The sequence below is a fragment of the Taudactylus pleione genome, unplaced genomic scaffold (assembly GCF_031769625.1).
Source record: "Taudactylus pleione unplaced genomic scaffold, aTauple2 ptg000017l, whole genome shotgun sequence".
In the NCBI taxonomy this organism is placed as follows: domain Eukaryota; kingdom Metazoa; phylum Chordata; class Amphibia; order Anura; family Myobatrachidae; genus Taudactylus; species Taudactylus pleione.
The window spans coordinates 9,947,792-9,961,931 of NW_028284419.1; the positions used below are offsets into that span (position 1 = coordinate 9,947,792).

The 14,140-nt window shown below is 42.6% G+C and overlaps 1 protein-coding gene across 4 annotated transcripts in view; it reads left to right on the forward strand.

Moving 5' to 3' along the window:
- SUCO (SUN domain containing ossification factor) overlaps window positions 1-14,140 on the forward strand; it is a 113,197-nt gene that overhangs the window by 45,843 nt on the left and 53,214 nt on the right. For 3 of the 4 annotated variants that reach the window (XM_088482183.1, XM_088482184.1, XM_088482186.1), the window contains exons 3-4: window positions 4,969-5,070; window positions 5,994-6,163. In XM_088482183.1, the coding sequence (XP_088338309.1) occupies window positions 4,969-5,070; window positions 5,994-6,163 (272 nt within the window). The remainder of the gene's footprint in view (window positions 1-4,968; window positions 5,071-5,993; window positions 6,164-14,140) is intronic. The other variant, XM_088482185.1, reaches the window with a different exon arrangement.

Sequence of the window (14,140 nt, forward strand, 5' to 3'; positions counted from 1 at the left end):
TAAAGTACTGATACGGGCGCCCAAACCACGGACTTGTCGCACATTTCTGCCGGCCACCTCATCATAAGGCAGCGAGCAGAAATACCAGCGGCTGTCGCGCCAGAACGAAGCAACAATTGAATTCCCCCGTCGGGCACCCATTGGGATTCCCCCTTGAGTGCTGAGTTGCCTTACACGTGGTCAAGATAATGTGTTGCCCAACGCTCAACCCCTGTCCTACGTAGTTTTGTTGATTTTATTATTCTGTAGTGACAGAGCTGTACATTGTTCTGTAGTGTTCCAATGATGTGGTAACTTACATTTCCTATACCTATGATATGTCAAGTTTCACTGTTACTCTGAACTGTATATTCCATATATGGCACTACAGAAACTATATGGTGCTTTTTAAAAATAAAAGATGATGATTCCTCCAAATAAACTATTTTCAGATGAGATGCCTCACAGAATTATAAATGTAATTATATTTGCTACATAGCATAGCATGATGTTTTCCTCCCAAGGTAAAAAAGTTGAGTAATTGCCAGATTAGCACCTGAAATTTGGCAGTGAAAACCCACAGTGCAAATGAGTTACGTTTTCATTGCTCTGTACTTTCTATTGCTTCCAACTGTCCCCCACTAAGTTATGTCTGTAATATTACAGTAAGTGCTCTCCCCTCAAAAATGACATTAAGTGTAACTATCAAGAAAAATACAGTAATAAAATCCTTACATAACAAACTTCTTTTGAACATTCACCTGCTTAGAACCTAAATTTCTAGCAACCATTCCAATCTAGTCCCTCAGGTGAAGCCTCTACATTGGTTTCAGAACTGAACATAGGACAGTTACAGTCCTGGTGACTAACATTGGCAGCACACGCTAGATAATAAGTCTTCTATTTTTCTAGACCTGAGTAAAGCCTTTGTCATGATAAATCACTGTCTCTTCCTTTGGTTATTAAAAGCTATTAGTCTAGTGTCTACCTTGTGTTGGTCCCACAACTATCTACTAATGAGCACCAACAGGTCAAAACTGAATGTGAACTTTTTGCCTAATATCTGTTAATGAGTAGTTGCACAGAAATATACACTAGGATTACTCTTGCCAACAATATAGGCTACTTACTGCCGAAAATGCAGGAGGAGACCCTATATTTAGCTATTGATCATGTAGCCTACCATACTTTACCCCATTAATCTTCCATCCTATAAGAAACCTGGAATTTGTGCTGACATTCAGATACCTAGGGTTTTGGCTTCACTTTAGACTCTGTGACTAAGGGGTTTATTTACTAAGGGCAATGATTTTCCTAGCAAAAGGCATTACCCTTTTACATTTCAGGCATAAACATGATCTGAAGCGCTGGGTTTTAGAGCCTGGCATTTAGGAGGAGTCTGAAGATTATTTAACTAGGTTAAATGGTTTACTAACTACAGGGGCCAATAGACAGCTAATTCACTCTTTTTCTTACTTTAATTGCCTAAGCCAACTTTATTTATAATTGTCTACTCTAAACCAACTTTATTTACAGGGAATTTTCTAGTTCATACATTGGTGTACAGTTTAACTCCGAGATTGATACTTCACCCACTGACAACCACTTTGCTAACAATCTTAACTATTTTATATGCTTCTGTATATTGGATCTCTGTTCGTTACAGATGAAACTACGCTCTCGCTACATAAGTCACTGACAAACCCCTGCTTACTAATATGCCAGGAATCTCTACCTTCAAAAGATGTTCACTGATTTCTTTGAAAGTACCCAATGTTCTAACATGTTTTGGGAAAGCTGCCATAGGTTTTATCCTACCATCACTCTGAAATGTGCTACAGAAATTCCAAAACTGAGGTCTCTTGTTAGTATTACTGTGTTCGAGAGCTTGCACTTAAAATATACATTACAGAACTGTTGCCAGTTATCTTAGCTTATTCCTTCTTTATTACATTACTACATAATTTGCCTTTGAGTCACTTATGTATTACCTAAATCTCTCCCCCACCCCTTACATATTCCTATTATACCTAAAGCTTATATACAGGCAGCATATCATTTTATATAATACAAGTTCTGGATTCCCTGTTATTACATTTTGGCCTTCTCTCCTTATACTTCTCAGGACACTTATTAATCTGACACTGGATGTCTGTCATTAGCACACAGTATAACTAATTTCTTTGGACTTAAATTATTAATGACTTGCTTTATCATTGTTTTGCATACGTCTTATGTGATCTTTCAAATGACTCTATCTTTTCTGCAGCTCTACTTGTGCTCTATTGTCTATTTTGTCTTTTATATGTGTATTGTTACTTGACTTAATTCAGGCCCATTTTATAAATGAGCTCTCTGTGTTCTTTGCCTGGATAAATAAATTATTTTAAAGATTTAGAAGTTTCTTAACATTTACTGCTATAAGGCACTCATGCATCAGCAATCGATTATGGCAATTCTACGTTTTGCTGATGATTGTGTAAAAAAAAATTAATCTGGAATGTATGGGCTTCATAGATCCCAACCAAAATGTGATTGGAATTGGTGAATCAGGTTGTCCAACATGTTGGATTTCACAGATCGATTGGGGTTGTAGATTGCTAGTGCATTGTTCTACCCAGAAATTTTTCCCAGCCGGGTGGCATCAAAAAGTAGCCGGGTGGGGGCCTTCGCAATTATGTGTGCGCCAGGAAAAGGGGTAATCTCCCTTACCATTCCAGCCCGACAGGTCTCAGGCTACTCCCCCACTGGCTCTGTCAAAAGTGCCCATTATGCTGTGCCCCCTGTATTTGTGCCCTTTATACAGTGCTCCCTGTAGTTTTCCCCTTTATGCATTGCCCCCTGTAGTTTAGCTTTGCCCTTATGCAGTGCCCCACAGGCTGAAGTAGTGCCCCCAGATTGGTCCCTTATGCAGTGCCCCCAGACTGGCCTCTTATGCAGTGCCCCCAGACTGGCCCCTTATGCAGTGCCCCCAGGTTTGAATAGTGTCCCTTATGCAGTACCCCCAGACTGGCCCCTTATGCAGTGCCCCCAGGTTTGAATAGTGTCCCTTATGCAGTGCCCCCAGGCTAGCCCCTTATGCAGTGCCCCCAGACTGGTCCTGGCCCTGTTCCCAGCCACAGCCCAGAACTTACCTTTACTTGCTGGCCGCTCGCGCACCCACTCCCGTTGCCTCGCGCTGACTGGATCTAACTAGATCCAACAGGCGCGCGGGTAGGCTCCTCACATCGCGGGTGACATCATGACGTCACCCACGCAGTGCATCACTGGGAACGCTTGCCTCTGAAGCGATCGGAGGCTCCTTTAGCCTCCAGTCACTTCAGAGGTCAGCGTTCCACAGCGGGGATCGGTGGGGGAAAGTGCCGGGCGGTAGGCTGTTTCTGCCGGGCGATGCGCCTGCAGAAAACAGCCTGGGGAGAACACTGTAGTGTATGGTAACAATCGGCAGATTTGCAGACCGTTACTAGTAAAATGATGGTCCTTTCAAGATTGGCAGATCTGTGTTTGCTAAAAGCGATCTACAAATCACTGGAAAAGATCTGTAGTGTATGGGTGCAGATTGCTACATTGGGAAATCTTAAAATCGGGCAACAAATCTTCAAATTGTTCAATTGTGGTTTTCTGATTGCTGATGTATGGGGGCCTTTACTTCTGTCAAGGCAAACCAAAGACCATTTGGCTCAGTAAGTGGTCTTAGCAGTAAACAACAATGTATGCTCTAATATATTGTTTGCCCACCCCCTCCTTCTAAAATCTCTTCCATCAACCTATTTTCGTCACCATGGGATTTACTTACTTCAAGCTCTACAGCTCAATATTACCCACTTAAAGATCATTATGGCATCTTCACGTCCATGCAGGCTGAGATTTATTTTCGGCATCATTAAATTAATGCTGCTTGCTTTTGAGGCCTGATGTGCTTTATATTTTTTTATGCTCCATTTTAAAATGAACCAGTCAGGTCAGTGAGGACTTGGTATTCAATATAGTGAAGCTGCATGTATAATAAAGCATTATCAAACCAAAACTTATTTTACAATTAGCCACCACATATAACTGTTCACTTCCCATATAAGTCAGGGCTTACAGCACTGACAGCCCTGGAACTGTGCTGCACAAATCTTAACTTTTAGTGGCATTGACTTTTTATGAATAGCACTTGGACAGTGACAGAGAATATCACTTTGTGTGCCGTGGTTGTGGTCGGACTGGGAGCACAAAATTAGGGAAATTTTGCTGCAGAGTAAAATATTTTGTGCAATATTTATGATTTATTTATTTTAATGTGCTGTTTTTATAGCCTGCAAATATTGTTACTGATTTTTGCACTGTAGTGGTTCTACTATTGGAACCACGATTTATTTGAATTACTTGCTCAGTGATAGTAGTGTTGCTGTCACAAGCAATAGGAGCTATGCAGTATGTGTTTTATAGGCTAGTAAGGCTAGTAGCCTCATAGTAAAGTAGCCAGGTTCCCACATATATATTTTTAAAGTCGTAATGCTACCATGTTCTGATACAGCCGGGCTAAAGGTGCCTACACACATAGCGATTTTTTTTTTTTTGCCCGATTTCGACGAATCGTGACGACAAATCGTGAGTTTCCACTCACCAACACGATGCCAATGCGCGTCCCCGCTCGTCTGACATCTCATCTTAAGATCTGCCGTGCTGTAGGGCAGATTTGCCAATCTGGGACACTATGCACTGGATGCATGATTTATGTTACGTCAGATTGGACATTTTTTACTCCAAATCGTGTGTAGGAATGCCAGGGAGCTGCCTGGGGAGAGTTCAGGGGAAATCGTACACACGTGGAATTTTGAGCACATCGCTGTGTGTGTAGGCACCTTAATTCCTTGATGGTTTACTATGGTTATGTTGATGCTCATGCTCAAGTTTTCTTTTGGCAGAATTTCTACCACTTTCAATGGGAAATAAAATAAAAATATTTTGAGATCCCTTCAAATTTGTTTTCTAACAATATAGGAGGAAAAGGAGCAGCTTAAAATTTCAGAAATCATAGACTCTAAATCACCAGTCCCAAAAGGAGCAGATGATACATTAGAAGACTGCACAAACCATGTTGAGGTAACTTCCTGTTTTGATTTTCCTTAATGTTTAGGGGTTATTTGGACTAAAATTGTGGGAATGAGATCACGTATATTAGGACAACTTGATGGCGCAGTGGTTACCATTTTTGCCTCACTGTGCTGTTATGCACGTTGTAATATATAGGCGCTATATAGATTACTGTTAATGAATGAATTCATACAGTTTCCAATTCCTCCTTCTGATCTTGTTAGCATTCAGAATACTTTTGGTAGTTTGGAATACTGAGTTGTGTCACCAAATATGGTACACTGAGTAATGGAAATGAAGATCTGTGCATGTCAGAAGTGCTGTATAGGGCGGAGGTTATGTATATATCAATAGATTGCAAGTCAGCATTAGTCGTTAGAAGAAAGGAGGTTTTGTCTGTGTCCTGAAATATTGTATAGTATGAGTAGGAAAAAGTTTGGGCTCTCCAGCTTTTGTTGTTGATCAACTAAATATTGTGGCTTTCTTTGGGTAGGACATGATGATTTTGCAAGGTCTTTGTATACGTGGTATATTTAGGAAAGATCTAACACAAGGAGAGCTTTGTTTTTGAAATTTTTTTTTTTTTAATTCTTTTAAATATAATATTGAGTGTCATAAAAGAGCGGCACATTTTAACAAAAATGTGTAAACCATAAGAGAAATACAGTAATATAAACAAGACCGCAATGAGGGAGGGGGGATTATGTCAGTATGTCTTTGGAGCTTTAGTTGGATGCCTGATACTGCTGCCAATATTGCAGCATGTGGTACAAGCTTAAGTTCTATAGGAAGAGAGGGGAAGGGATACTACATAAGCCAAAATGACTGTCCTTGTTTATTTTTATGTCACCGTTTCCTACTAAAATATACACGACTTGCATTCTTTGATTATTTTCCTGTAAACCTTTTTTTTTTTTCCTCTTTGCCATCAGACTGACATTTCTGATGTTGTGCAGGACAAAAAACCAGAGCAGGTGCTAAATGTACTACTTGGCGACACAGACATTAAAGACCTGGAGAGAGAAACTATGACCTTGGCTACAAATGTTGAAAACATTTCTAGCTCATCTACCTCAGAGATCCCTCCTGACCCGCTTTCTGAGTAAGCCTCTTCCTTTATAAATTTAAGCTTTTAAAGGTGTCATGTTTTATTTAGCGTGCTAAATGTTTACTTTACATTATTAATATAGTAATATACTACGATGAATGACCTTCTCTCTGGAAACTGTTTCTTTGAAGGTGCCTACACACAAGATGATATTTTTTGCACGATTTGGCCGATTCTGACGCATCGGAACAACAAACCGTGTAGTGTCTACAAAAGATAACGATCCCGATGTGCGGTCCCACGGGTTGTTTGTTGTATCCTCAAATAGATTAAAGCATGATATTGTATGTCCGGGATTGCCGGGGAGGCCAAGGGAAATTTGTTGATGACCTTGCATGGTTTGCGAGTCGTCTAGTGTGTAGGCACCTTTTAGTTTCTTGCATATTACTGCCCTCATAGACCATGTTATTTCTATTTTGTTTGCTTTTATATATTTCATGTCTCAAAAGAACAAAACTATAAACACTTCCTTCACTCGCATTAAAATCACAACATATTTTAAAGCTTGAAGGAGGCTGGACTTGCTTAGATGGCTCTAATTCGGTAATGGGCAGAAGGTGGTTCTCTGACCCTTAACTTGTGGCCCCCAGATCCTTTTGCTCTGTATATAGGCTGTAAAAATGCCTGCTTGTATGTTACTAGTAGTTTAGACCCGTCATTCGGCAGGTCGTTAACGATCGTGCCCAGTGTTGCCTTTTCACCTCTGTACCCCATCCGTCCTTGTCTGTCCCTCTTATATAACCACCCCCCAGTATGTCTCTTTCATCAGTTCCCCTCTTTCTCTTATTTCTGTCTGATCTCTCTCTCTGTCTCTCTCTCTCTCTCTCTCTCTCTCTCTCTCTCTCTCTCTCATATTTCTATTACTCCCCCATCTGTGCAGCGTCAGGGCCTCATTCCATCTCATCCCTGGAGTTTCTTTTGTGCAACTCCATTATATAATATATTACAGTTAGGTGTCTCTCTCATACGTTAAATGTATTGATTACTCTTAATTTCAGTAATAAGTTTAATGTGCTGCATTTTTGAAGATTAGAGAGCCTGCCAGTGCAGCCTCCAAAATGTATCTGGTTGCCTATAACTGCTGCAATAAAACTAGAAATAATAAACTGTTATGTCTTTTAAACAATAGGTACAAATCTATATGTGAGAAGGGTCTAAATGGTTTAATCCATTGTGTGAATTAACCAAAACCCTCTCTCGCATACCATCATTCCTAACTTCCCTGACTAAAGTGTTGGAATCCTGGGCTCAGCCCATTGAATACAAGCAAATCCGACTGTATGACTAATAGAAGTTATGGTGTAATAGCTGATTGTTAGATTACACAGCAGATTGTAGCAATACTAGAGGGTACATAGGCTGCCACACATACAGTAAATTATCACCATCGCTGAAAATCTATTTTCATGAGTTTTGTTCCTGTCTAATGTTTTTATTTAAGTTAATTCAAAGCATTTAAAACTGGTTTATACTGTTATTGGCAAACATAGATGACCTCTTTAAATTCTAAAATTGTTGCAATTTGCCAAGAATGTTGGTTCTTATCTTGTGGCTTGGTCTTGATTTTGAAATTCTCTTGGCAGCTACTCACAGTAAAAGCGCCATTTTGTGGTCTGAACCAGAATGAGAATTTAACTTCTAAATTTGCTCATTACTGTCATTGTGGCACTTCATGAGCAGTATTGACAAAACACTGGTACCTATTAGTTTGATTTCTCCATTCTCTGTTTCGTTCCACAAACCAGTTGCCAGCATTCAACACTGGTCCTCAAGTACCTTAAACAGGTTTATATTTTTCAGAATTACCCTCTGGCGGAACAGGTGGGATACTTAGATACAGTCAAATAGATCAATTCACTTGCAAATTTAGAGACTCCTGAATAGATGGCCCAGTTTGGTGGTTACTGTACCGTTGACTAGATAATATGGTCTCCAAAGCCAGAAATTTCTCCTTACTAGTACTGAAGCCTCTATTTCCCTGAGCTGTTCTTTAGATCCCCGAATAAAGTCCCGCCACAAAATATGCACAATTGGAATTTGGTTATGGATCCTTTCTATGTTATTTACAGTCTTTCCCCATTTCTAAATTCCATGTGGTGATGTATATCATGCAGGCAAATTCAAACCAGTTTTCAGAGTATATAACAATCTATCCCTGCAAGCAAAATTCAAAGCTGTTTTTTTTTTTTTTTAAAGTAACTATATAGTTACTGCACCATTTGCCCATTCACAAGTTTTCACAATTTCCTGGTAGAAAAGTTCAGGGACCAGCAATGAGTTCCACTTTTGCTTGATGGTATATAGCTTTCAGCTAGCTTCCTTTTGTTTGTCCTAAGCTGAAATGTCATTAACGATGTATGCCAATAATGTGGCAGTTTTCTAAGATGTAGTCGCAGGGTGTGTTTATGCAATAAATAGCAATACTCTCATTATAATGTTGGTGTTGTTTTGGCATGTCGCTGACTAGCACATACTTGGAATATATTTCAGAAATATTCACCCAGGATGACTTCAGCAGGTATGATCAAGGGGTTGTCCTCACTGTTACTTAGAGCCGTTACCGCCTACAGTTGTATTAAGTGTTGATACTGGAAATTGAACTCAAATTAGTGTTCTCAGTATTTACTACAAAGGGTAAATTTACCCAGTGTCGGGTTGGGCCTCAATTGCTAACTGATGGGCATCGCCGGCAGTTTAGTCCTGAAAAATAGTGTTTATTAAAGAATCGGCTTTGGCTGTCATTTGAAAGCCACTGGTGATGCCCATCTGTTTTGAAACCCCTGTTCCACGGCAATTCCACTTTCAGTATACGGCAAATTGTGAAGCGCTGCGCAGATCACTATGATCTGTGCAAGCTTCGTTCTAAAAGTTAAAAGGTGTCATACATGGGGTACCCCCCAAATCATTAACCATCCCCTGGTATCGAAAATAGGAAGCAGGTGGTCCCCTGTTATTTTCTATTAGCAGCACCAGACTGACCAAGCTGGGGCAGCTGACTCTATAGTAGGTTACCACCCGGCGTGGGGTACACCTGCCATAACAGCAACCAGAGCAAAACTGGTCAACCCGGGCTGGAATCCCAAGAAAAGTCAGTAAATCCCCCCCCCCCCCAAAAAAAATAAAAATAAAAATAAAAAAAATGGGGTACCCATTCCCCAATGATGACCAGCATGGGGCTTTAGGTGTGGAGGTAAGTCTATGAGATTGTTCAGTAATTTTGTGCTTTACAGGTGGACCACAGGTCCCAGCAAGGCTGCCCGGGCATGATGACACTTGTTCAGCCGGATATCAAGGGCTGCTGGCACCTGTACTCCACCTGCAAAAATATATTAAACAACATACAGGAGACACACACCAAATATTTTATTAAAAATACCCACACAGTCCTCATTGACCCATTAATTACCCAAGTAATATAGGGGTTCACATCCTCTTTAGTCTATGTAGCATTCCCGAATCTCGGCAAAACGAAAAAATGATACTACTATTCCTCCGAGAGCACCATTGCGAATGAGAGGTCACATGGGGACGCTCTCCCTAGGAATGAGTGGGGACATGCTGATCGGTCAGTTCATGGCAGTTCTCCCACACTTTTTTTTTTTTTGGAGTATTCTAGTCACTGTGTCCAGATACATATATGCCGGCGGCAGTTTGTACAGCAATATCAACAACATAGTGTCTTAGTGATTAATTGATGCTGCATTTAATACCATTTTATTTAGTGACTGTATCATGATACACACATCTCCTGACTGCATCATGCAGAGAGATACTGGCAACATAATGAAACCGTTTGGGTACTGTAGCTACAATATCACATCGTAACAAATATATTCCTAAAACAGGAATAATATATATGATTGTTACTTAATGGTTACACAGAAGACCATATTATTAATTGAAGCCTGGAATATACATGATTATATCTACAAATATTAACACTGCCAGTCATACCCTAACATAGCTATACAATGTTATGTGAGGACAATAGTTACCTCCAAATGAAGTGAATAGTAAACCTAGAACTATATGCATACTTGAGTCGTCTAAGATCATTTGTGGTGTTACCAGTTATTAATGGGGATGCTGACAAGAGTAATCCCAGAAGGGCTGCACATAACAAAATATCTGTAACTATCCATTGTGATAAGAATTTGTAATTGTATCCATTAGAAATCGCCTCAGGCAGCTGATACAATACGATTTGATAATGTCCTTCTGCTGGTTTATACTGGGTACATATAGTAGACGGATCCGGCATCCGAGTGGCCGATTTGTAAGCAGTACACACACCAATCTGCCGCTCGATATGTCTGGCCTGACATCACAACTGGGTGAACATTTAAATTTGCCCGCCCAGTGGTGATGTCAATGTCAGCGGTTCCTACAGTCAGTGTATGGGCAGTTGGCGGGTCGCCCGTACACACACCCAGATGCACAGCTATATAGTTCAGATATATCTGCAATGGCTGTGCTGCAGGGCCGACCTGATGGGATCTGGTCAATATCCCAGCACATGGGATGCCGACGCTTAGAATACCGGCCCCAGAATCCCAACACCTATCCTGTCTGCCGGCATCCCGAAGGTAAGTATCGAGGGGAGGGTTATGTTTAAGGTGCGTGGAGGGGGAGGTTAGGTTAAAGCACTTGAAAGGAGGTTAGGGTTAGACACAGAGATGGGAGTGTTAGGGGTAGGAGAAGGGTTAGGATAACTACAGACAGGTGACGGTGTTTTAACACTATCGGGATGCTGGCATCCTGTACACAACCCGTCTTGATAGGTTTGTGAACTATGTTGTCCATAGACATATCAGGTGTACGCATCTGCCGATGCCCTCACGATATATATCGTTCACCAATATATCTACAAGTGTGTACCCAGCTTTAGAGGTGTAAATATATTGATCTAAAAAGATTCAATCCTATAAGTAGCTCTATATTTCAATCCTACTGTCTGTTTGAGGTGACATTGCCATTCTACACAGAGTATATCTCTTGTAGAACAGGTATAATAACCCACCACGATGATAAATCACTGAGACAGTGGTAGTTTGCTGTTTATATAAGCAGCTGAAATTTATAAATAAAATATATGGCTCCCTCCATAACGTTATTAAAAAAAATTGAGATTTAACTGTATAACTAAACTTATTTAAGCACTTTAACTATAATATCTTTCTTCCAGCAGCTTTTGCTGCGATATGAGCGGGCAGCATGGACAGGCTAATTAGAGGTCCATGCTGCCGCTCCTTCACCCCGCCGGGCCAGAACGCCGGTACTGATCCGGGGATGCTGGCGGGTACCAGGGTCTCAGCTAGCGGGGACTCCGGTATTCCAGACTGTGGCCGGATTCACGGGGATTCAGGTAATTGGCGAGAACCCCTTGGTGGGTTACCGCCGATTCAGTCTTATTTGTCCCTAGGCAGGGGGCTCCCTGGGGACAGGCTGCACGTGGAGCAAGGTACTGATCCTCCGCTTCCACTAGACCACCAGGGTTTGCGGGCTGCAGCACTATGGAAAATGCCCCAGCCTCCCAGGGGTTAATAGCATGCCAGGGGTGTGTGCTTTCCCTGTCTCACAGGCGGCACCTCCTCCGCTGCACAGTGCCTTTCCCACAGCGGTCTGGCGGGCTGTGGCTGTGTTCCTCCCCCGGACCTGTCTCCTATCAGCTCCTCCGGCAACCGTTTTATAAAAGTGGCGAACGCTGCTGGATTCTGATACAGGGGGCATCGCGGTCCCCCGCATACCTCTCCTCCACTGTGGTCAGTGTATGCAGCACGGTTTCCTACCAGGCTCTGTGTCTGCGTAGTTGATCATAGTGCATCTAGTGCAGGTGATTTATTTCTGCATTGTATGTGACTATATGCTAGCGCTGTCTGACTGTACTTCACTTCTGACTGTCAGCCATTTTACTATCCCTGTCTTTCTCTCCCTTGCGGTGCAGTGCTGCAGGGTCCTTATTGCCTCACAGTTAAAATAAAAAGTGTTTTTCTGTGGTGCGTCACATACACATCGTTTACTCTCATCGTGTCTGAGAGTCTCCTCAGCTAAAACGTACCACATGAACAGTACTGTTAGCGGAGGGTGATGTGAACACTGAGGGTTTCTCACATTTCTATAGTATATGTATTTGTGAGAATTGGTCTGCACTCTGCCATATTTATGCAGTAAGTTTCCTGCGGCTTGACAAGCATAAGACAGGACTAGTATTTTGCTTTACTACTATAAATTTGTATATATGTATGTATATGCTATGTGGTCGCATTATACCCAGTGCATGCTGTGTGCTATTACCATGCGGTTGTGTCTGCAGGTATGACGTACACCCTGCTGCTCCACTCTTAGTTACAAGGCAGGTATGTGTGGAGAAACAGCTAATTCTCCCTCCCTGGTAGTTCACGCAGTGTTGACAGTAGTGTCTCTCTCTCTACCTTTGTACACAGACTGACTACTACCTCCTGTCCATGTTGCAGGGATTACCCTTAAGCCAACATGGGGCACGCTTTTGGCAAAATCCGCATATTGCGCCCTTTTGCCTACTCTTCGCTTCGGCGATGAAGTTTCGCGTGTATGCCACGCTAGGTAGATGGTCTGGGATTCGCCTGCACGATATTTTTCCGCCTGCACGATACTTTTTCGCCAAAGCGAGACCTTTTTGCAAAAGTGAGGTTTCGCAGGCGCAAAACTTTTAGGTGTAAAGGGTATTCTGCGGAATTCCCTTTTGTCAGTGATATCACAGGATTGTTAGCTGCAGGTTATCCATTGCTGTAGTTGACTACATGCCTACTGAGTACTGCAACCTTGCCTATGTTTTCTTGAATGCTACGTATCGTAAAGTGGTACTTTGTTGGAAGTCCATATACTCTCTTACAGGGGGAGGCTTCCAGACCAGCTATGACTAAGCTGGATAGCCAGAGAATGGAACAGGGGGCAGATGCCTTGGATCCATATATGTTAATGAGGCAGCCTTAGTTACAGGTCTCCTCACTTCTAGAATTTCCTAGGCAGCAGTGGCGGCACGCCGCTCCCTGTGGTGGCGCTCAGAGAGCTGATGCAGACTCCAAGAAAGGGTTGGAATGCTTACTCTTTAATGGTGAGGTCCTCTTTAGCCCTGATCTGGGAAAAAAATTGTGAGCACTTTGGCAGCAGCTAAATCCACGTGTCTGCCATCGGCCCAAGTTCCTTCAGGGTCTGGGACTTTGTCCTTGTGGCCCTGTTGGGCCCAGGGTAAGTCCAGAGAACAGTCCTGAAGGGATGGGCCTCCCCCTGGGGGACCCCAGGGTGGGAGGCCGACTTCTTCAGTTCGCCCAGTGCTGGTATCGGACTACTACAGACACTTGGGTAAGAGACGTGGTCTCTCACGGGTACGCCCTCTCCTTCCGCAGAAGGCTTCCCTGACAGTTTTTCACACAGGCCTTCAGTCAGTTCAAGACAAGGCCCTGGAATTTCAGAAAGTAGGGCACTCTATGCTCCAAGCGGGGGTTATAGTGCCTGTTTTGTTGCCTCTGAGAGGAACAGGGTTTTACACCCGACCCCTTTCTGGTTCTGACACCCAATGGGTCCTACCGGCCTATTCTAAACCTCAAGTCCCTCAACAAGTCTTTGAGGGTCCCTTGGTTCAGGATGGACACCCTGCGTTCCATCATATTGGCTATGAAGCCTGGGAATTTTCTGATGTTCTTGGACATTCAGGATGCCTACCTGCATGTCCCAGTTGCTTTAGCTCACCAGCGGTCCCTCAGGTTCGCAGTGGTCAATCCACATTTCCAGTTTCAGGTGCTTCCCTTTGGCCTTTCCACAGCACATAGGGTGTTTACCAAGGTCATGGCAGTTATGGCAGCCCACCTGCAGATGCAGGGGGTCCGCCATTTACCCTATCCGGACGACCTTCTGCTATTAGCACGTCTATGGGGGTACTTCAGGGCCATTTGCAACGGATAATGTCTGTGTTACAGACTCACGGATGGCTGA